The following is a 21,039-nucleotide window of genomic DNA, read 5'->3' on the forward strand; positions in this document are numbered from 1 at the left end:
CGCCGCTCCCGGAAGTGCCACGTGTCCGCAGTGCGGCTGCGCGGGCCGCCCGGCAGTTCCGGTGGGTCCGTCCCCCCCGCCCGGGCCGGCGCCGCCACACGGGCGGCACCGAGCGCACCCGGCCGAGCCATGGCCCAGCCCGCCGGGGCCCCCGCCGGCCAGCAGCCCTACAGCAACGGTGAGTGCGGGGCACGCTCGCGGGGCTCGGCTCGGCGCGGGGTAGGGCCTGGCGGGGACGGCTCCCGCCCCGGGGCGCTTCCCCCGGGCCCAGGCCGCCCTTCGCCCCGGGGCGGCGGGGGCCGGGGCCGGTGCCCGCGGGCAGAGCGCGGGGAGGGGGTTCTGGGGACGGCCCGTTCGCTGCCCGGGTCGCTGGGTCACAGCTGGCTGAGCTCGGTAATGCCCTCCCTGCTGCCCGAACACCCGCGGGCCGGAGCGAAACGCAGCTGAACTGGGGGGGAAAGGAGCGGCTCCTGCTGGGACCGGGGAGCGGCGGGGGCGAGGTGCTGTCGGACCGGGCCCGGCCCCAAGTGTCACTGAGGAAAGCACAGAGCGGCTCGTTAGGCAAAATAAATCTTCATTCTGATTTATTTCAATGGCAGAAGTATCGCAGAGTGTATTTGTCTGTCGGTATGAATGAGACTTTCAGAGAGCCCGTGTCTGTGCTGCCGCGGTAACACGCACGGCCCGGACCGTCCCTCAGCCCGGCTGGGTCCCAGCCGGTGACACGGGTGACACAGCCGAGGTTTGACCCTTTGGAACGGGGCTGTACATGTGGCACTGTGGTTATCGCTGAGCTCAGCCTGCGGCGCTGCGGGGCTTTCTTATCTTGTCATTCTCCTGAAGCCGACATTATCTGGTTCTGTGTGCTGCGAACTGGGAAAGTCTTGATTACTTTCTTCCCCTCAGAATGTATTTCTTTACTGCGAGATGTTGAAGGTGAAACTGAGCTTACTAGCCAGTGTTTTAATATAGGAATAAAAAATTCAGGGCCAGCCTTGTCTCTGTGTCTGTTTTTCTTGCATGTGTGCAAATCTGTGCTGATGGAAGTGTCTCCTGATTTCACATACACATCCTCTGCACTTGCTTCCTTAATTATACACTTGTGTGTTTCAGTAGCTGTGCTGCATCATAAGCAGTTCAGTTATAATGAGATCTTTTGATTTTTCTTCCCCCTCCTCCTGCACAGTGTGTTTATTGCTTTTCTTCAAAATCATCAGCAAAACGACAATTTGCAATTAACTGTGTAGTTGCTTCTAGGGTCAGGAGAGTGGGAAGAGTATGAATCTAATGTGGAGAGAGAGGCTGTGTCCTGGAGAGCTTATGGTCTGAGCAGAGACTGTGCAAAGAGAATGTTAGCTAATGGAGTAACTGAGTGGGATGATTTACAGACTGGCGTTGCTGTATGTTTGCTCATTTCCCTAGTGTCAGACTAAGCACATAATGGAAGTTATGGAGAGGCAGCCGAGAAAGAGGCATTTCAGGCTATTCAGCTGTCAGGTGTATGAAAAATAAAGAACTGAAATGTAGAGTTATGCAAATCAAACAGTTGTTACGGTATGTTAGAGATAAAGTTTGGGTTGCTGGCCTTTGAAATAAATCAAATTGTTCAAGTGTGGACTGTTCATAGTGTATGTTGAGGGCATGCTGTGATCCTTGACCTTTATACTAACACCAAAGCTTTATAAAGCAGTTTTGGGGGTAGTGAGTGCTGTAGTGGTGCTTACAGTGGTCTGTGAGCAAAGAAAACAGTCAGCAGGATGATAAATTGTTCTATAGCTGTCAGCCCTTCCTTGCAGCTTGTTGCTTGCTGAAGTGTTTGCAGGTAACTCCCTGAGCTTGCATGTCCACTAAGGCAGTAAATTGTCACAGCAGCACCGTGTGCTGCTCGGGAAATTGTTTAGCACAGAGCTTTGGGTTGCTTAGCAACAACCTTCCTCTCCTTCATTTCTGTTTGTCTTTTAATAGGACCAGTATTCTGTACTCATTTAATTGCAGGTGTCTAATTTGCTTTCCAGTTGAGAGATCTGAAGTGCAAGCAAGAAGGAGAAACAATTCTTTTAGAATGTTTTGCTCTTCTCATGTGATGCCTTAGCAAGGTACTTTGATGTCATGAGGTGCTTTAGGAGCTGTTGGGTTTGGAATCCAGCGGGTCAGACTCAGATGAAGTGGACACTGGTGGTGACTGATTCCACAGCATTTCTTGGGATGTAACTTTTCAGAGTGTTTATCTTTGCATCTCCCTGGAGCTTGGAGAGCTTGTGGCTGGCAAAAGTGATGTGCTGAGTAACTGGCTTAGAGTAGGGGACAGTGCAATTCTGTGTGGTAGAAAATACTACTTGGATCCTGGCTGTCCACATTAGTACTTTGACTGTTTTATAAAACCATCCAGTGACCTTCATATGTATTCTGGTGCCATTCCTGATCTCTCAGAGCCTTAAATGGCCTTGTGTTGTTGCAGAGGAGACTTTTACTGTTAAATAGGTGGCCTTTCTTCTATTACTAATTCCTTTCTGTGGTCTCCAAGTGTTGGCTGTTTTGCTGCTATGCAGGTGTGTAGCTCTTCAGTCCACACAGAATTTCTTGTTTGTTTCTGGCTTCACAGAAAACCAGCAGCATTTGGGGAAAGCTGGGCAGCCTAGGTACTCCATGATGGGTCTCAGTGAAGATGTCAGGTCAAGATGGGTATCTGGCTGCAACCAACCAGCAAGTCCTGAAAAGATTTTGTGCACTGTGAAACTCTTTGTAAAGGGGTTTTGTCCCTTAGTGCTATTTCTATAGCTTTTTTTGGCAGCTTAGTGCAGACTTGTCTTGGAAACATGAACTATTACATGAGGACGTCAAGACGTTTCATTGTGCTTCTGACTTTAAAAATAAAAATTGAAGTTGGAGCATTTGTATTTTTTGCATAAAGTGCCATAGAAAATATCAAGTAGGTCAATTTTTGGTGTCACCTCACTTCCACTGTTTTATCCTTAAGCAGGGAAAAAAGTGCATAAGAGAGCAATCCAAATACTCTGATTTCTGCCTGGGATAGAGAGTCATGCCCTAAGGTGAAAAATCAAGTTATTAAATCAAATTTTATTTGCTCTGTATTTTTCCTACAGCTTATAGTGATGGTGTTATATCAGTGTTTGTGTGCATACAGTCAGAAGATTCGATAAGAATTCATAATTTTTAAAGTTAGCAAGTTTAATTGCCAGTAGGGTTTGTAAATTGATTGTTGGAAACCCATCTGATACACTGCAGGGTAATTTTTGAAGGTTACTCATAACTGTAAGCATTTTCATCTCAGTGAGCTTTTTCTTTAAACACCCTTGATTTTAGAGAATTATTAATTACAAATATCTATTTGCAGCATTGTGAAGACAACACACAGTAGGGTATAACTGGATTTCCTAACTGAATGATAAATTGCATGTTGAAATTAATGGTTGGAGAATAATATGGTGTGTACCTTTTATGCACAAAGAAGAGGCAGTGAGGATGAGATCACTCATTGTAGTAGTTATATGGACCTGTGCAATATTCAGTGAATTAACAGCTGTGTGTGACCCAGAGCCTAAGGTTTTCTAGGGAGTGAGGAGCTGAATGATCAGTGCAGTGTTTGTCCTAACTAAGAATTTCAGTGTATTCTGCATTTAGCTTAATTTATGTCAAAAATGTGTGAATTACTTTAGCTTGGATGTGTGAACTTGCTTGCCTTTCAGAATTTAGCCATTATGTTCTAATAGGAAACCAGTCATCTTTTTTTTTTTAATGTGTAACTGTGTGTGTGTAATGTCCCCAGTATCTAAACTGTGTTTTTAGGGGATGAGGAGAGCTACAATGTGACTGGCTGAACTGAATGATACAACACTAGAAAGTGTTTTGGTAGTTGTGAAGGAGTCATAGCTGGCTGTGGCTTGCAGCATCTAGTGTGTTCTGCTCAGAAGGATTTCACTCAAAAATTGATAGTCTCTCTTCAGCATGTCCATTTTGTGGCAGTGGTATGAACAATCTCTAGTAGTACCTTTCTTGATGGAGCTCTTATGGCACTGGAAATCCCATGGGATTCTGTCAACCTGTTCCTCTGTAAAGCAGAAATCTGACGATGTTCTTGCCTGCATTGTTTACTCTTTGGAGAGTTATTAATCTTTTTTTAAATTTTTTTTTCTTCAAATGAGTAAATCTTACTTCATGTATACCAACCAACTTATGCATAAAGAGCATCATCAACCTGTCAAGTTTTTTATTCCTGACTGAATTATTTTATGATGAACTTATCCTTCATTCTGTGTTGGTGACCAGCTGGCCACTCACATGAGCCGTATGTGTACGAATAGTTCTCATACTAAAATTAACTGCAGAAACTTTCATAGATTAACTCAGTCACTTGAGAAGAAGCGTGGTGACCTATGCTGGCACTTGGCTGGGGGTGTCATTGTGGTAAGCTGACGTGTAGGTTGGTGTCAGCCATCGTGTGAAGAGGAGTTCTTATGCAATGGATCTTCCACTTCCAGTCTGCTCGTGTGTGCTGCTGCCAGTGCTGTGGGACAGTGCTCCTCTGTGGCAGCTTGCTTTTGGGGGTTTCTGAAGACTGGATGGGATCCTGTGTGAGTTTCAATGCAGGAGCATTGATGGTACTGGAATGCTTAGTGGTTCCAAGGTTACTGCAAAACAAAATAAAGATGTAAGTGTCAATAGCAAAATACTGCTGAATTAATGTCCCTTGCATTAGTACTTCTGTCACACCTAATGGTTTAAATTAAAAATGGCTTGAAGACTAATAAAATCCTAAGGAAATACATTCACAAGAACATCTTTTATTTTCAGAAGTGATACACAACACTGACTTCCTAAAGAGTGTAGTTTTTTTTCATTCCAGGCCCTGTTCAAAATCAACTGATGCATTCCCCAGATGGCCAGGGGTACAGCCCTGCAGTTCCAGGATCGTACTCCCATCAGATGCCAGCAAAGGTTCCTCCACATCAGTCTTCTGGACAGTACAGCTATAGTGGCTCTCAGAATGTTTCCCAATTAAACAACTACCAAGGACCTGGCCAGACTCTCAATAGACCACCAGTGGCAGCTTTCTCTGGGTCACCAGTACAACAGCCAGGTCCTGTTCCACAAGTGCTGCCGCCTGCATTACAGAACTCAGCTGCTGTATCCTGTGCTGGGAGCTTTCCTCCTGGAGCCAGCCCACCGGTGCTTTCAAACTGGCAGTACAGCCAAACTCCTGTCAGTCAGCCACTTGGGGCTCAAACAAGCCATTTGGCTCATGTGCCTGGGACAGGGTCAGCTCAGCCACCATCATCACTACCAGGAAGTACAAATCCTGCAGGGAGTTACCAATATGCTGCTTCTCCGGGGGCTCCTCCGCTGCAGAACAGCTACATGAAGCCAGGTAATCAGAACTTTGTGATATTCTGCCAATGTCCATTTTTCAACAGCCTTTTAACATAATGAGTGTAGAACTGACTCTGCAGTGACATTTTGCTTGTGGGAGATTGTTAAAGCAGATACACCCATCAGAAGTACCTGGATGCTTTCTTTGGGTTAGCAATGAAAGTTCTGTGCCCAGGGTGGGTGTTTCAGCTGGCTGGAACAGGTAACTCCTGAATGGTGTCCCATTGTTTTGGGATGCTTGTGTGGGTGATGCTGTTTCTGTGACTTTCACCATTTCCTGGAGTAGCTGTTGGAGCATTAGTATGTTTCAGTCCAGGACTTCACCATTGCAAACCAGCTCTATTTAGTGAGCATGGTCAGTAACCACTTGATTCAGGTAATTTTCTGAATAGCCTGTCAGTTGATGCAAATAACTGGAGCACAGCCTGGAAACTGAAAAGCATTCTGTGCTGTTGAAATAGAGGTCAGTTCAGTGGAAAGCTTCCTTCCCCCAAACTTGTAATTTTCACATTTAATGATAATTGTAAGTCTTCAGAAAGTACTCTGAAAGTAGGAGACTCTGCTCCTGCTGCTTTACTGCTGGTATATGCAATGGTAAAAGCTTTTCTAATACAAAATAGCTCCATTGTGCAGCTTGTGATTATTGTGGAAACACAGTTAATACTCAGGTTTCTCTTTGCCAAACTGCTGTATGTTGTTAGTTTTTTGCTCACTAAGCATGCAAAGAGGACTTAGGTACAGAAATATTTTCCATGTAAAAGCAAATAATTTTTCTTGTTAAGCGCTTTTAGTCTCATTAGAGATTTTTATTGATGCTAGTTTTTTTGCTATGTGCCTGCCTAATTTTCTTATGCTGTTCAAAATGTCTTAAGCTTGCAGAATTTATTAAACTGTTTCTGGCGCTTAATTGGAATAAACAGTTAGTAGTTTGGAATTAGTGAGGAAAATGCAGAGAAATTTTGGAAAGAGGCATATAAAATAAGAGCAAGTGTTTGGGATAAGTAATTTTTATATCCATTCAGTCCTCCTGAGCCATTTCCCTGGTATTTTTTTTTTTTGTATAACAATGATCACTTTAATTAAACTTGTTTCGTGATTATTCCAGACTTGGTTATAGAGTTGGGATATTTTCTGTACATCTTGAAATTCTTGCCAACAATAGCAAGAAAAGGCTGAAAGAGATCAGTAAATGCAGGAACCCAGAATGAGAAATGAACTTGAAGTTGAGACCCTCTACCCACATGTTAGGATTTATGTATGTCATGCTGTTCATCCTCTGAATAACAAGAATATTTGGAATTCAATCTGTGCATTTTTGTAACAAAACTTTTGTGATTTTTTCAGCTGGGCTAAACTCCTTCTAAAAGTTAATCTCTTTATAGGATCTGCACTTCCACCAGTGACTCAGCCTTTAACTCCTCTCCACCCTCCAAGGCCACCTTTAGGACCTCCACCAGTTGGTGGTCCACCTAGGCCACCAGCAGCAGTAGCAGGACCACCCAGTGCACAGTCTATGCTAAAATCAGCTCCAAACCAAGAAGGTAAGAAACAATTTGCTCTTTATGTTGAATTCAAACACTGCAACCTTCTGTAATATGCAACCTTTAATGTCAAGCACGTTGTTCTATTAGAAACTCAAATTGTAAAATTGATACTAATACAGCTAATAATTTAATCTGAAAAGAGTAGGTAAGGACCTGGAAAGAAGAAAAATTATTGTAAATATATATTATATAATTTAAGAAATTTAACAGTTGAAAATAGATTTCCAAGTGCTGTTTGACATGGCCGTGTCTGCTGCAGTTGGCATTGCTTTTTTCCTTTTATGTGTTGTAAAGTGATAGGGATCTCATTTCTCTGCATTCCTGACTGCTGTTAGGACAGAAGTCCATGTATGACTCCCTGTATTGTTCATTCTACAGGGAGAGATAAAATGTGGACCTTGCAATTCCTTGCTATTTATGTAGCTGTACCTTATTCTTCTCTGTGTAAAATCACTAAAATACACATCTTGCATTTGTTAGCTTTCTGAAGGAAGTTACTAGAGGCTGTGAAGTGTCAGCTGTTGAAGACAGATACCTGACTTAGTGTCTCCTGTGGGCCCTGCACAAACATGCCATTGTTTAAGAACTCCTCAGGGCTCTGTGTCAGACAGACTCCAGTTGTTTGGCATTTAGTGCCCATGCTAGATGGGGCCATGTGCGAGTCGGCAGCTTTATTTTTACAAACATAGTTCTGTCAAAGCTGTTGGTTCCTTGCATGTTCAGATTGACAGTTTCTTATGTGTGGTAGCTCTGTGAGCACAAGAATAGTATATTCGGATTTAACTTTGTTTGGAATGTATTAAATGTATTAGAAACAGCTTTTGCTTAGAAAATATTTTCTTCATTGTGAAAAGAAACATTTCCAGAGCCCTGGAGAGATAAAAATGTTTAGTCTATGAAGCAGGTTGATTGCTGCTAGGAAGATTCAGTGTGTAATGTAAGTTCCATTTTTTGGGTCATCTTTGGAGATTTTAATAAAAAATGGTAATAAAAATAGAGTACCTACTTGTCCCTAGCAATATATAGTTGTGTTAGTATATTTAGACATAGTTGGCTTACCAAAAACTGTCCTTTGGGAGCACTCTCTGAGTCTCAAGGTTTTTCCTATCTTAGATTGAATTTCTGTCTTGACTGGTATGTGACTGTGTCAGAGCTGTTGCTGTTTGGTGAGCAGTAGTGAGCTAAATGTGTAAGTGTAGGGAATTTGGTGTTTCTCTGAATTATCAGGGGAAAAAAGTTCTTCAGGGTTAAGCTGAAGGTTACTAAGGAAACCTAAGCTACAGGTTACTAGGAAACCTAAGCTACTGATTACTTGGAAAACTACAGCTAGCCTAAAGAGGCTTCCTCTGCTGAGGAGGGAGCATCCCCTGACCCTTTACTGCATGTTAGCTTGGAAGCTATGGCAAATCCCCAATTGGAAGGAGTCATAAATGATTATTCAACCAGAAGTATAGGGACTTCTATTTTCCTTAAAAAAATTTTTTTTGATGTTTATAAATGTACTTTGTTGAGGTCACATCTGCCAGGGACGTGTGTGTGAGAAAGAGGACAAAGTGTATATTTAATTCAGTTTCATCCTGGGTCAAAACCAAAGGAGATTCAAACTATGCTTACCTTAATATTCATCTAGCAATTAGGATATTTTTTGCAGTTACCTCATTAAAACTTCTTCGTAACTTGTGCAAATTTTTCCTGTGGTTGCTTTTCTTTAAAGGTGATGCCAGATCTGCTGCCAGTGATGGGTCTGTAGTGCAAAACAGCTACGATGCAATTGAAGGTGGTGGCCTCATGGGTAAGGCTTTGGGAGTAAAAGTGGTTGTTGTTATTATGGAACTTTTAAGAGTCTGGGAAAGATAGAAGTTTAAGCATTTGTGTACAAACATATGTATTTGGTTCAATGCCTGTCTTGAAGCTAAATGCAAAATTTGAAGCCTTGACAATTAGCATGTTTGCCTGTGATATGTAAAGTAGGTGAGAGCCCTTTACAAAGTTGACAGCAGCTGTATTTTTTGGACTAAGAAACTAAACAGGCAGCTCTCCTGTTGTACTAATGCCTCAAGTAAGACACAGTTCTTCAGCAATTAAGTATCTGTCTACTCTGCTTCCAGCAACTCCACATCATTCTCCTGCAGCCCCGAATCTTAAGATGAATAGAAGTGTTGGGTATTCTTACCCTGCCTTACCTCCAGGCTATCAACATGCTTCTGCACCTGGAGCACCAGGAATGAATGCATCTGCTTTGCAATATCCAGATGGATCAAAACATTTCCACCAGGTAAAGGTTGTCTGGTTTCTATCTCAGTGCTACCTCTGGTGGGGGCGTGTGGATAAAGAAAAGTGATGGTTGGTAGGTGTTGTGCATCCCTGGGATGCTGCTTAGTTTGTTCCCTGTTTGGGCACCTTTTGTTCAAGAGGACAGACATAGCCCAGAATTACTGCTTTTGCCTGTGCCTTGGTACCAGTTTGGAAAAGCAGTGTGCCAGCTCTTTGTGAAGTGTTCCACCCTCAAATCTGTTCAGGATGCTTCTTTTGAAACTTTCAGCTACTTTTGGCAGGTTTCTCTTCCGTGGCTTTGTTATTGTTAGCTGAAGTGTTTGGTTTTTCTTTCCCTGAACTTTCAAAGTGAACTGACCAACACTTTCACCAGCTGAACCTCTGTATTTCAAAAGTTTTATAGGCAATTTTTGCTTTTTTCCTCTGTTCTGTTACATGCATAAGTCAAGTTCATGTGACAACCAACACTTCTAAATATATTGATACAATGGCAGTTAGTACATGAGCAAAACAGACTGAAAGGGATATAGATGTGGTTTTAAACAGACTATGGGTTTCATCCAAGTAGTTGGTGCTAATTTGTGAAATTTGATTTGACTCTAGCCTGCCCTGGGCACTAATCACTTAACTGCATCAATGGCTGGCCTGAGTCTACAGCAGGAAGGGTTAAGACCTGTGAATCTTCTTCAAGAAAGAAATATTCTTCCTACCACCCTTTTGAAGGCTCCTGTCCCCAACTTGCATGAAGACATCCAGAAGCTCAACTGCAATCCTGAGTAAGATTATGCATTTGCTGTAATACATCAAAATAGATAGAAATTCCTGCTTATAAATATAATTTCACAAAGTATTTTCTTAATTTTATGAGTAGAAAATATTGAAAATGGGCTTCACTGTTACAATAAAGGCAATAAGTGGGTTTAACTTTGAAGGGGGAAAATGATCTTTGTAGAAAGTATGGAAGGAAAAATTTGTTAACAAGGCAGCTATAGATAGGTATAGTATAAAAGCTTTATGCCTGGCAGTGAGTATGGACGAGAAGGTATAAAATAGCAGTTAATTCAGTCAGGTGAGGTACACCAGAATGACTGTGCCTGAAGAAACATGGGTGGCCTCTATATTGAAAAGTAACCATTTAAAACAACAGAGTAAATGAAATTTCAAACAAGAGACTCACAGTTGGTTAATCAATTATTCTCTCTGGGGAGACCAGCCAAGCTATGTATAGTCAGGGACTTCTGCTTTGCAAATATTTTTATGGTAGATAAAGGAAATAACAGCGCCTTTTTGACGTTGTTCATGCAAACAAGCTGGACAGGATTTGCAAAACTGCCGCATACATCTGAACCTTGTGGAAGCTGCTGAGTGCTCAAGACTCAGAAAATGATGGTGGGATTGTTTATAGTTACTATGTTTTTAAAACCACCTTTTAAACATTGCCGGTTCTGATTTATTTCAAAATAATATTTAGTATGTAAAGATTTGGTGCAACTTTGAATATTGTTAGGCTTAACTTTGACTTGAGTGACTAAAATGACACCCCGTTCTGTGTAAGGAGCATTTGTATAAAGTAAGAACTCAAAGTATGTACTGTGGGTCAAGCTCAGACAGAAACAAAATGATTTGACAGAGATAAAGATCTTTCATCTGGGAACAGCAATTCACCATTAACAGCTCTAGAAAAATATACTGTACTGCTGAAATCATAATTTATTTGAAAGCCTCTGAAAATAACCCTTTGTCATCCATGTAGGTTGTTCCGCTGTACCCTGACTAACATTCCTCAAACTCAGGCCTTATTGAATAAAGCCAAACTTCCTTTGGGGCTCCTGCTTCATCCTTTCAAAGACTTATCGGTATGAGAAATATTCAAAACTTTACATGCTGAAGTATCAACTATGCCTTTACTAGAGTCCAGACAGCGGACAATGAAATATAAAACAAGGGCAGGTATCTTGGCCCAGAAGAATTACCATAGTAACTGACTTTTCCTTATTCCATACAGATTGCTGTAATTTTTCTCAATTATTTCTCCCTACCATATTTAAACCTTCAGGTCTCACTTCTTAATAAAAAAGAAAGCCTCCCAAACCTCAAAAACCCAAAAGCTTAAAGGCAGCACAGAATTTGGACTGTGATAGAGGACAACACCTAAATTCCAGGTTGTCACGTATCAGTTGTAGTTATTAATTTCAAACCTAGTACTAATTCTGAACTCAAGACTTGACAAAGTTGAAGGCATTTGGATGTCATGAAATAGCCAGAAAACTTTGAATTTAGCAATGTCTTAAACATTTCTCAGTTTAACTGGTTTTTCAAAGATGTGGGCTTTTTTCCCCGCTGCTTTTTGATGTGTATTGGGTGCAGGACTTGATCTTAAACCAGTGTTAAATTCAAGAATTTAGAGGCTTGGAAAGGGAATCCACACAGTCCAATATGTTAGAGTTCAGTTCCTACCTGTCTTACTAAGGAATTGCAGTGATGCTGTGAGGATGCAGAAGTACTCCTTCTTTCAACAAGGATGCTTTGCCTCAGTAGGCAGCACAGTGTGGGTGGTGTTGTTACCACAGATGAGCAGCTGCAGGGTGAGGATGCTTTAAAACAGGAAGCTTTTCTTTTCCAGCAATTGCCAGTGGTCACTTCCAGTATTATTGTGAGATGCCGTTCCTGCCGGACGTACATCAACCCTTTTGTCAGCTTCCTAGACCAAAGGAGATGGAAATGCAATTTGTGCTATAGAGTCAATGATGGTGAGTTTTAGATGTGCTTCCAAGTGCTGCAATTAACCTTTCCCACCTTGGCCTTTGAGACTGGACTGTTGTTGGCCACATCAGTAGGGGGATTGTTGTCAGTCGTGCTGGGGGTCATGAGAAATGTTTCCCAGTGACAGTGGTGTCCCTAAAGAAACATGATGAGCCCAAGTAGTCCCCCACAGTACCCTGGCACAAGTGTAAGAACTCCACTGCCTGGTGTAGTTCTCCCTGTGTTGCCCAACAGCCACAAAAGGGTTGATATATTTGATTTAAAATTCAGCACAACCAATACTAGTGTGAAATACTAATATATAAACTTATCTGCATAGTTCCTGAAGAATTCCTGTATAATCCTGTGACAAGAGTTTATGGAGAACCTCATAAAAGACCTGAAGTCCAGAATGCTACTATTGAGTTTATGGCTCCATCTGAATACATGGTAAGCCTTAATTACTTTTACTTATTCTCTCCCTTTGTTTTATTTTCAGAGGGAAGTCAGAGAAAGCTTTGTTTCAGAGGGTGCTTTGCAGTTCAGTAGAACAGCTGTTGCCTTAAGGAGTGTATCTGAGAACTCATGGGGAGCACCTCAGAGAGTTCACTTCTAAACATTTATGATGTCAAAGTTGTTCTGTATTTGGAATATTTAGGTGTCTTTGGAAGAAAACTAGAATTCTGGTATTACCAAATAAGAGGCAAATGCATTCAGAAATTTTAGCCTTCATCTGTGTGCTGTTTTAGCAGTTTAAACTTGCAATAGAATGAATAAACCCAGTGAATTTGAAAATGAAAGGTTATCTTTTCTTTGCTCAGCTGCGTCCACCTCAGCCACCCGTGTACCTCTTTGTGTTTGATGTCTCTCACAATGCCATAGAGACAGGATACTTGAATACAGTCTGCCAGACCTTGTTAGACAATCTTGACTCGTAAGTACTTTTTTCTTAAAATCTCCAATTTTCATTTGTCTTAAGAAACTTGTGATAGACACCAAGATGCCAGTCCTTTACTGCTACACCAGTATAAAAGGTAATTTTGAGGCTTGATTTTTAGTCTGACTCTTTCCTATGTGCTTCATCAATCCCCCAAAAAATGTAAACATCATGTTTATCTTTTGAATTGCATTTTTTAGAAGCTGAAATTTATATAAGTATTTTTGCTGAAAAGAGTCATACATCTAATAAACTTCTCATAAAATGCATACTGTTTGAACTTACATAAGCACTACTTGGGGTTTTGCAGTTTGTTTATTCCTTTTCTTCCACTTCTGATTACCCTCTTAAAAGGTTGTCACCTGTCTGCTAGGTGACTCTAGTATGAGCTCCTCTTTTGTTGTGGTTTTTGTTCTTTCCAAAATGACTTAGTGAAGCTCTTGGAGTCTATCTGTTAAACTCATTGCTTGGTAACAACCACGGAGAGATGCAGTGGATGTTTAAAAAAAAAAAAAGCCTGCAGAAATGAAATTTCATCTTGTTGAACACCATATGTCTCATTTTCAGGCTTCCTGGGAACACTAGAACAAAAATAGGCTTCATAACATTTGACAGCACAATCCATTTCTACAGTCTTCAGGAAGGTCTGTCTCAGCCTCAGATGCTTATAGTTTCAGATATTGAAGGTATGCAAAAATAATTTTTGTGATCAGTACCTATTAATGACTTTTGGTTATGACAGCCTTTAAAAATACATATCTGGTGGGAGTTTCTGGATCACACCATTAGTCTCTCTAGTAATGACTTTAGAAATACCATATGTGTGAGTTTGTTTATGAAGACATCTCCCTGATGTCTGAGCAATGCTGTGGCTGCTCATGACTTCAGACATGAAGACAGTTTTCCTAACTTCTAGTTTAATTTGTACAAATCTCTAGATTCCTCTTGAAATCCCAAATACAGATGCTAGACACCTTTCTATAGATTTTCTTGTGGCTGGTGCTTAGTGCTTGTCCTTCTGCCTTTTGTTTCAAATCACCTTTCACTGGATATTATTGGGCAGGGTAGAATGAACACTGGAAATATTTGCTATGTGGTTTTATTTAATAATCTTGATTATCCTTCAGCCCTGTTGATTGCTGCTCTAACATGGGATTCTAGCCACAGGAATGCTTATGAAAAAAAAAAAAGAAATCCACATAATTATATTTACATGGGTTAATAGGATTCTAGCCACAGGAATGCTTATGATAAAAAAAAGAAATCCACATAATTATATTTACATGGGTTAATACACTGATACTGTGTATTTTTTTTCCAATGAGTATGATGGTTGTCAAATAAAGTCAAGGAAAACTTGATGTGTTTTTAAAAGATAACTCAAATATTTTTTCCCTTTCAGATGTATTTATACCAATGCCAGAAAACTTATTAGTAAATTTGAATGAAAATAAAGAGGTAAGAAGCAAGGGCTTTCTTACATAACTAGTGACATTTACATAATTGGGGATATGTTTGGTAATTTTTTGATTAATTAATGCTCATTAACACCAGCTGTTCAAATGCCAGGTTTGAGGCGAAAAAAGAGGTCTTTTATCTATGTCACTGGAAGTTCTTGCCAGCCTGATACAAGACAGTACTTCAATTTTCCTAGGACTTTCTCTTTACTCCTTTAATATTAGAAGTGCTAATACTTGGTTTTGTTCAGCTATTGGGTCTATATAAAGTAGAAAACCTTGAAGACTCATAGGTCTAATACTTTTTTCTCACTTGTAGCTAATTCAAGATCTGCTGAAGACATTGCCACAGATGTTTACCAAGTCCCTGGAAACTCAGAGTGCTCTGGGACCTGCATTACAGGCTGCCTTTAAACTGATGTCCCCCACTGGAGGTAGAATCACTGTCTTCCAGACACAGCTCCCATCTCTGGGAATGGGAGCACTGAAGTCACGAGAGGAGCCAAACCAAAGAGCAACAGCAAAGGTTAGGAAGGCAAAAAGGCTGTGAGAGTATTAACACCTCTCTTCTGTGCATGTAGGTGGTTCTGGGATTTCCTCTTCTGGGTTAATTTTGTGCCTGTCTTGCTCCTTTTAAAGTAGCAGAAAAAAACAAAATACAAACTAAGCAATATAAACACAAATTAATTACCTTATTTTTTAAAATAAAATATTTTTAATCCATGATGAAGAATTGATTGTGTCCCTGGAAACAGGCAATAAATGTATGAATCCATTTGAATTTCTTTTGTATTTTGTAATACTTCACTGTGTTAACAGGATATACATCTGACACCATCCACTGATTTTTACAAGAAGTTGGCCTTGGACTGCTCAGGGCAGCAGGTTGCAGTGGATTTATTTCTTCTTAGTGGGCAATATTCTGACTTGGCTTCTCTAGGTAAGTCATATAAAGCTCTTTTGGGGCATGTAACTCTTGTATTTTGAGCAAATGCATAGAATCTACACTAATACTTAGTAGATGTACCTGATTTGAATTAATCTAGTGTGTCAAGATACAAACTTGTCCTTGCTGAGCAGTGACAGTGAATAGAATGTCATCTTTAAGTCCTGATTTAACCTACTTATTTTCATGTCCTCCCTTGGTGAGTCAGGATCCTTGTGCTACTGATCCAAGTAGCAGAAATAGTTTCTTCCTTTTTTATGCCTTTTTAACCATCAGTGTCATTGCCTTTAGAGCAAGTTTTATTAGCATTTTTATTATTCTATTCTATTTAACCAAGCTTTCAAGTGACAGCAATTTCAGGTCAATGGAAAATTATTTCACACCTGAAATTTATCACATATTAGAATATAAAGTTGTAGCTACATTTGTCTCTGTATGCAGGTCTGTAACTGTTTGAGTGATTTGCAGGTGTGAACAATTTAATACTTTAAAGACTGCAGCAGCAGCTGTTTGCACTCTCCAATGTATACTGATTTTGTTTCAGGTTGTATATCAAGGTATTCTGCAGGTAGTGTCTACTACTACCAGTCTTACCATCATAAACACAACCCTGTCCAGGTGGAGAAATTGCAAAAGGAACTGAAACGATATTTAACTAGAAAAATTGGGTTTGAGGCTGTCATGAGGATAAGATGCACCAAAGGTCTGAATTCACCTTCTTAGATTTTTGTGGGGTGGAGAAGAGGGAAGTGGGTGTTTGCTGCTCTTTGGGAATGTTTTCATTGATATTCTAGCTATTTTGTAACCTCAAATTATTAAAAGGCAAAGATTAAAAAAGTAAAATTCAGTACCAGGGATAAGACAATTTTCTAAGACTGTATTTGCAGTGTGTTTTCTGGCATCCAAGTTCCAGTTTATAATGGCCAAAACTGGAAATTTTCCTGAACTATTTCAACAAGGGACTAGTTTTATAATCTAGATACTTTCTACTACCATGAATTGATTTGCCTTGCTAATTCCCACTTTCTGCTAGGCTTTGAGGATTCTTTGGATGGGTTGTCAGTTTGCAGTATTTACCTTTTCTGAAGAGAATGTATTTCACTGAGAGGGAACATTCCAGTAGAGTCATACATTGATGGCAGATCTGTATATGGTGCCTGTACTTCACAGCTATAAAACCCAAACTGATTCATTATTATCTTGTAGGTCTTTCCATTCATACTTTCCATGGGAACTTCTTTGTACGATCTACAGACTTGTTGTCATTACCCAACGTAAACCCAGATGCAGGCTACGCTGTGCAGATGTCAGTGGAAGAGAGTCTTACTGATATGCAAGTTGTTTCTTTTCAGTCAGCTCTCCTGTACACCTCCAGCAAAGGTAAGGTTAGATTGAGTAGCATTTGTAGTATTGCTTCATGAAACAAGTATGGAGGTTACAGTTGTCTTTCCTTGCAGGTGAAAGGCGAATTCGTGTCCACACTATGTGCTTGCCTGTTGTCACAACACTGAGTGAAGTGTACCTAGGGGCAGATGTGCAGGCCATCACAGGGCTCTTGGCCAATATGGGTGAGTGTGCTAAGAGCTTGTTTGGATATGTGTGGATTGTATCCTTAAAGGTCTGAGCTGTAATCCTCTGGCTTAGAAGAAAAGATTCTCCCTCATTCTAAGACTGCTTTCGAAGTTGCAGTCCTAAGAGAGTTTTGGTTTTAATGCTTGGCTTAGGTGAAGGATCAGTACAGCTGTGTGTAATCGCCTGGGCTTAGGCTTAGTCTGGTGCATCATCATGGGCCCTCAGCTTTTTTCCAAAGCACTTCCCCTAGAATGTAATAAAAGCTTAAGCTGCATTGACATATATGATGGAGTGAGAGAAGTTAATGTGTGTGGCTGTATTGCTGCCAAGGGAGGAACCCCTCTTACTGAGCCTTGCTCTGTGTTTTCAGCTGTGGACCGCTCCGTTTCCGCCACGCTGAGCGATGCTCGGGATGCCTTGGTCAATGCAGTGATCGATTCCTTGGCTGCTTACCGCTCCTCCGTGCTGAGCATCCAACAGCCCGGGCTCACTGCTCCCTTCTCACTGCGCCTCTTCCCACTGTATATACTGGCACTCTTAAAACAGGTAAGAGGGGAAAGGAAGCCAGCCATTAGGATGATTGTTCGGCAGGTCAGCCTGAAGTAAAAGGACAATTCTTTGATGGAGAATGATTTAGTTCAAAAGCAGGAATTTAGAAGTGTGCGTAAAACCAAAAGTACAAATGTTTTAAGCAATGGCATGGCAAAATAAAAAAGACACTGACTAGTGAAGAGAATGTGTCAGGGTACTGATAGTGTTTTCTCAGGAATCTCAATTTTGTGTGTCTCTGGAAATGTAGAGCCACAGAGCAGTTCAGTGTGGATTAGAAGAGAGCTGGGTGTGGCAGAGGGGGAGTTGGCTGGCTGTTCTTGCAACAGGTTTAAAGCATTTCACAGTATTTGCTCAGTGTAATTTTTTAATTGAATTTCAATTTCAAGAAGTCATTTAAGTGTTAGACAGACTGGTTTCTTGATTCAAAAAGAAGTTTTGGATTTATACATCTTGGTTAGGAGTTAACCAGCATGTTCATATTGAGCTTTTTCATGTGAAAGGCTTGATAAGCATTTGATCCAGTCAGGTGGGAGGAGTGAGCCCTACTTTGACTTACAGCTTTTTTTTTTGGTCCCAGCAAGTCAGGACTATCTTTCTTGTTAATACAGACCTAAGATTCTGTACATTGAAGCCAATTGTAAACTGCTCCAATATTTATGCTTTTAAATTTCATCAAGTAGCATTTTTGAGGTGTATGTTAGCATTTCAGGGTGCTTTCATCTCAGCTGTAAGAGAGGATTGATGGTGCCAGGTCAAGGCTAATTCTAAAATCCAGAAATGGGAATGAGACTTGTATGATTTCTGTGTGAAACACTGAAGAGAACTATGGAGAAGTAAAATACAATGAGAATAGACTTAGGGTACATCTTTAAAACTTAAGTTAGAAATAAGCAGTAGGCGATGTGTCTTATCTTGCAATTTACCTTGCTTTGCTTTAATGGTTAAACTAAATGCCTGATTATTTGCAGAAAGCATTTCAAACTGGGACAAACACACGTTTGGATGAACGCATCTTTACCATGTGTCAGGTGAAAAACCAGCCCCTTGTTTACCTCATGCTCATGACACATCCCAGTCTGTACAGAGTCGATACTCTCACAGATGAGGTGAGTCTTGGCCTTGCTGCATAATCTGTTTGATCCCAAAGATCTGTGTGATGTGAAAGTAAATGTGTTAGAAATCTCCCAAGTTTTCAATATTAAAGCTGCACAGCTAAAATGCAATGTTTCATATTCTCCCACTTGTTGCATTTATGCATTTGTTATTTGGAACTGGATTGATGAATTCTGTAGAGAAGCTGTGCTTTGCTATGAATGGATGGGGAAAGTTTTTTCCTATCTTATTTCACCTTTGCCTTGTGTCATTATCTTGCGCTATAAAATCACATATACATAAAGACATCATAATGTGGTTTTTGTCCCTTTGTAGCCTCCTTTATTTTAAAATATCAAGCAGTTTTGAGAACAGGGAATGTTTATGAAAAACCCTGAACAATTTTAGAAATCACATCTTCGGTACATAGCAAATCAGATATTCCAGTTCTAGAACTAATTAACTAAGATACATTTGATGACATCCACCCTCTCTAAATAAAACATTAAGATTTATTAGTAAATTACTAATTAATAAAGTAAATTATCACTTTAAGTATGGCTTGAGCTAAACTGAGAAAAATGGTCCAGCTCCAGTGTTCAGTGTAGTAGATCATCCTCTTATTTAGCATTCTGTTCTGGTTTTTGGCATCAAGATGTAAACCACTGTTTTTCGTTCTTCTTTTAGGGAGCTCTTAACATAAATGACAGAACTATACCTCAGCCACCCCTTCTCCAGCTGTCAGTGGAGAAGTTGAGTAGGGATGGTGCTTATCTTATGGATGCTGGCTCTGTAAGTTGTGTGGTGGGGGGGGATTTAAAAAAGTATCCAAATTTACTTGGTGTGTTCTTTCTGAGAACCCAAAATATGTGCGAGACTGCTGAGGTGTGCTTTGGGTTGGATTAATGTTGTTATTGATGGCTGTCTTTCAGGTGATGTTTCTGTGGATCGGGAAGAACTGTGGGCAGGGTTTTATCAGCCAAGTCCTTGGAGTTCCAAATTACGGCTCAGTACCACAGAATATGGTATGTGCTTGCTCTGCTCATCAGTCATACGTACAGTGCTGCCAGAATATCATTTGCATGAGAATTAAAATACACTAGTCAGCTATTAGCCCTCTAGTGGTATAGATCCAGATCCAAGGAAAGAAATAATTGCTGTTGCCTCTTGGAGTTTGTTCTCATGAAGACTCAGTAGGAAGAGGCTGACAGTGATTGAGTTTCTCAGACCTGTGGGAGCAGACTAAGAATGCTTGCAAATAGTGAGTACAGTGGGTTAGTGGGAAATCCTTTAGTTTCTGCAATAAAACAGGAATCAATCACAGCTCAGTCATCACCATTCTGACAGCTAATTGCTGATAAGAGTTTAGTACTCTTGACTATTTCAAGCCCCTTCAAAGAAGACAAGACTGAAACTATACATCACAAAATGTATCTGTCTGGGTTTTCTTTATACCTAATGAGTTGGGCTAGTTGAAGTGTTCCTTTTACTGTTGTTCTGAAAAATTTGTATTAATGAAACTCTTTGGCTTTTAGACACATCTCCCAGAACTCGAAACAGCAGAATCCATCAGGACACGAACTTTCATTTCTTGGCTGAGAGAACAGAGACCTTTCTTTCCTATACTATATATAATAAAGTAAGTGGTTTTTAACAGTCTTTTTGCTTCTGTAACAACCTGTTAACAATACATACTTGGATATCATATACTGAACTTTCTTAATGGAATTCTTAACAATAGTATGTGCTGTGCCTGACAGGTTTGACTACAGATATGACTTATGAGTTGTCTCCAATTAGAATTTCAAAAGACTAAAAAAGACTAAATGTCACAGAAGAATCTTTAGGTCATGTCAGATAAATGAAGTAAATGCTGGTAAGAGCAGTTATTAGGATTAATCACTACTAAAGGCTATTTGAAATCCTCTTTTCATATGTCCTTAAGCTTTTGAAATGTCTTGCCACTTGACCTGTAACTTTATTAATGCATGGTAGGTAGCTCATGGCAAAAGTTAATTCCACTCAAACACTTATATTTTTGTTTTTAAGGGATGAGAGTCCATTGAAATCAAGTTTTCTGCAAAATATGATTGAAGACAGAACAGAATCAGCCTTATCATACTATGAATTCCTCCTTCATATACAGCAGCAAGTGAATAAATGAAACACTAGCCTTTGGCTTCTTTAAGGAAAGATTTTGCAGTAAAGAATGATTGTGCTTGTAATATCTTCATTAAATCTGTGGCCTGAGGCAGTTGATGAGAAGTTCTCACTGTGATTTCAACGAACTAAAGCAAATAAAGGACCACATCTGAGAATCAAATGTGCAACTACATAATATTGTACCTTAAAAAAAAATCAAACTGTTGGAACTGGTTGAGCACCTTTAATTTGCTGCAAATCGTGTTTTTACTGTAAGTAGTTGCAGCATGAAGTACATTTACAAAGGCAATACTGAAAAGGTGAAATACATTTTGTAAAATAAAGAGTTCTTTGTTGTTCAAAATGTATATTTCTGTAACTTTTTTGTTTTGT

The 21,039-nt window shown here is 40.2% G+C and overlaps 1 protein-coding gene across 1 annotated transcript; it reads left to right on the forward strand.

Annotated features, from left to right (window-relative positions):
• The first annotated feature begins 46 nt into the window (after nucleotides 1-46).
• On the forward strand, nucleotides 47-21,010 carry SEC24A (SEC24 homolog A, COPII coat complex component). The gene is made up of 23 exons (XM_041481871.1): nucleotides 47-178; nucleotides 4,865-5,386; nucleotides 6,771-6,929; nucleotides 8,647-8,724; nucleotides 9,041-9,207; nucleotides 9,810-9,982; nucleotides 10,960-11,062; nucleotides 11,830-11,956; nucleotides 12,289-12,398; nucleotides 12,770-12,882; nucleotides 13,453-13,571; nucleotides 14,288-14,343; nucleotides 14,662-14,868; nucleotides 15,162-15,282; nucleotides 15,833-15,991; nucleotides 16,495-16,668; nucleotides 16,746-16,856; nucleotides 17,231-17,406; nucleotides 18,381-18,518; nucleotides 19,192-19,296; nucleotides 19,437-19,529; nucleotides 20,040-20,143; nucleotides 20,554-21,010. Exons 1-23 carry the CDS (start codon nucleotides 130-132, stop codon nucleotides 20,666-20,668), a joined length of 3,279 nt encoding a protein of 1,092 aa, XP_041337805.1. The 5' UTR covers nucleotides 47-129; the 3' UTR covers nucleotides 20,669-21,010.
• The last annotated feature ends 29 nt before the right edge of the window (nucleotides 21,011-21,039 follow it).

This window comes from Pyrgilauda ruficollis, unplaced genomic scaffold (assembly GCF_017590135.1).
Source record: "Pyrgilauda ruficollis isolate IOZ18807 unplaced genomic scaffold, ASM1759013v1 scaffold57, whole genome shotgun sequence".
Classification (NCBI taxonomy): Eukaryota; Metazoa; Chordata; class Aves; order Passeriformes; family Passeridae; genus Pyrgilauda; species Pyrgilauda ruficollis.

Bases quoted from the DNA above. Each gene is read 5' to 3' on its own strand.
- SEC24A (XM_041481871.1), top strand. From the start codon at position 130: ATGGCCCAGCCCGCCGGGGCCCCCGCCGGCCAGCAGCCCTACAGCAAC. The intron at 14,869-15,161 runs GTTAGGAAGGCA...CTGTGTTAACAG, and splicing joins ACCAAAGAGCAACAGCAAAG to GATATACATCTGACACCATC. The intron at 20,144-20,553 runs GTAAGTGGTTTT...TTTGTTTTTAAG, and splicing joins CCTATACTATATATAATAAA to GGATGAGAGTCCATTGAAAT.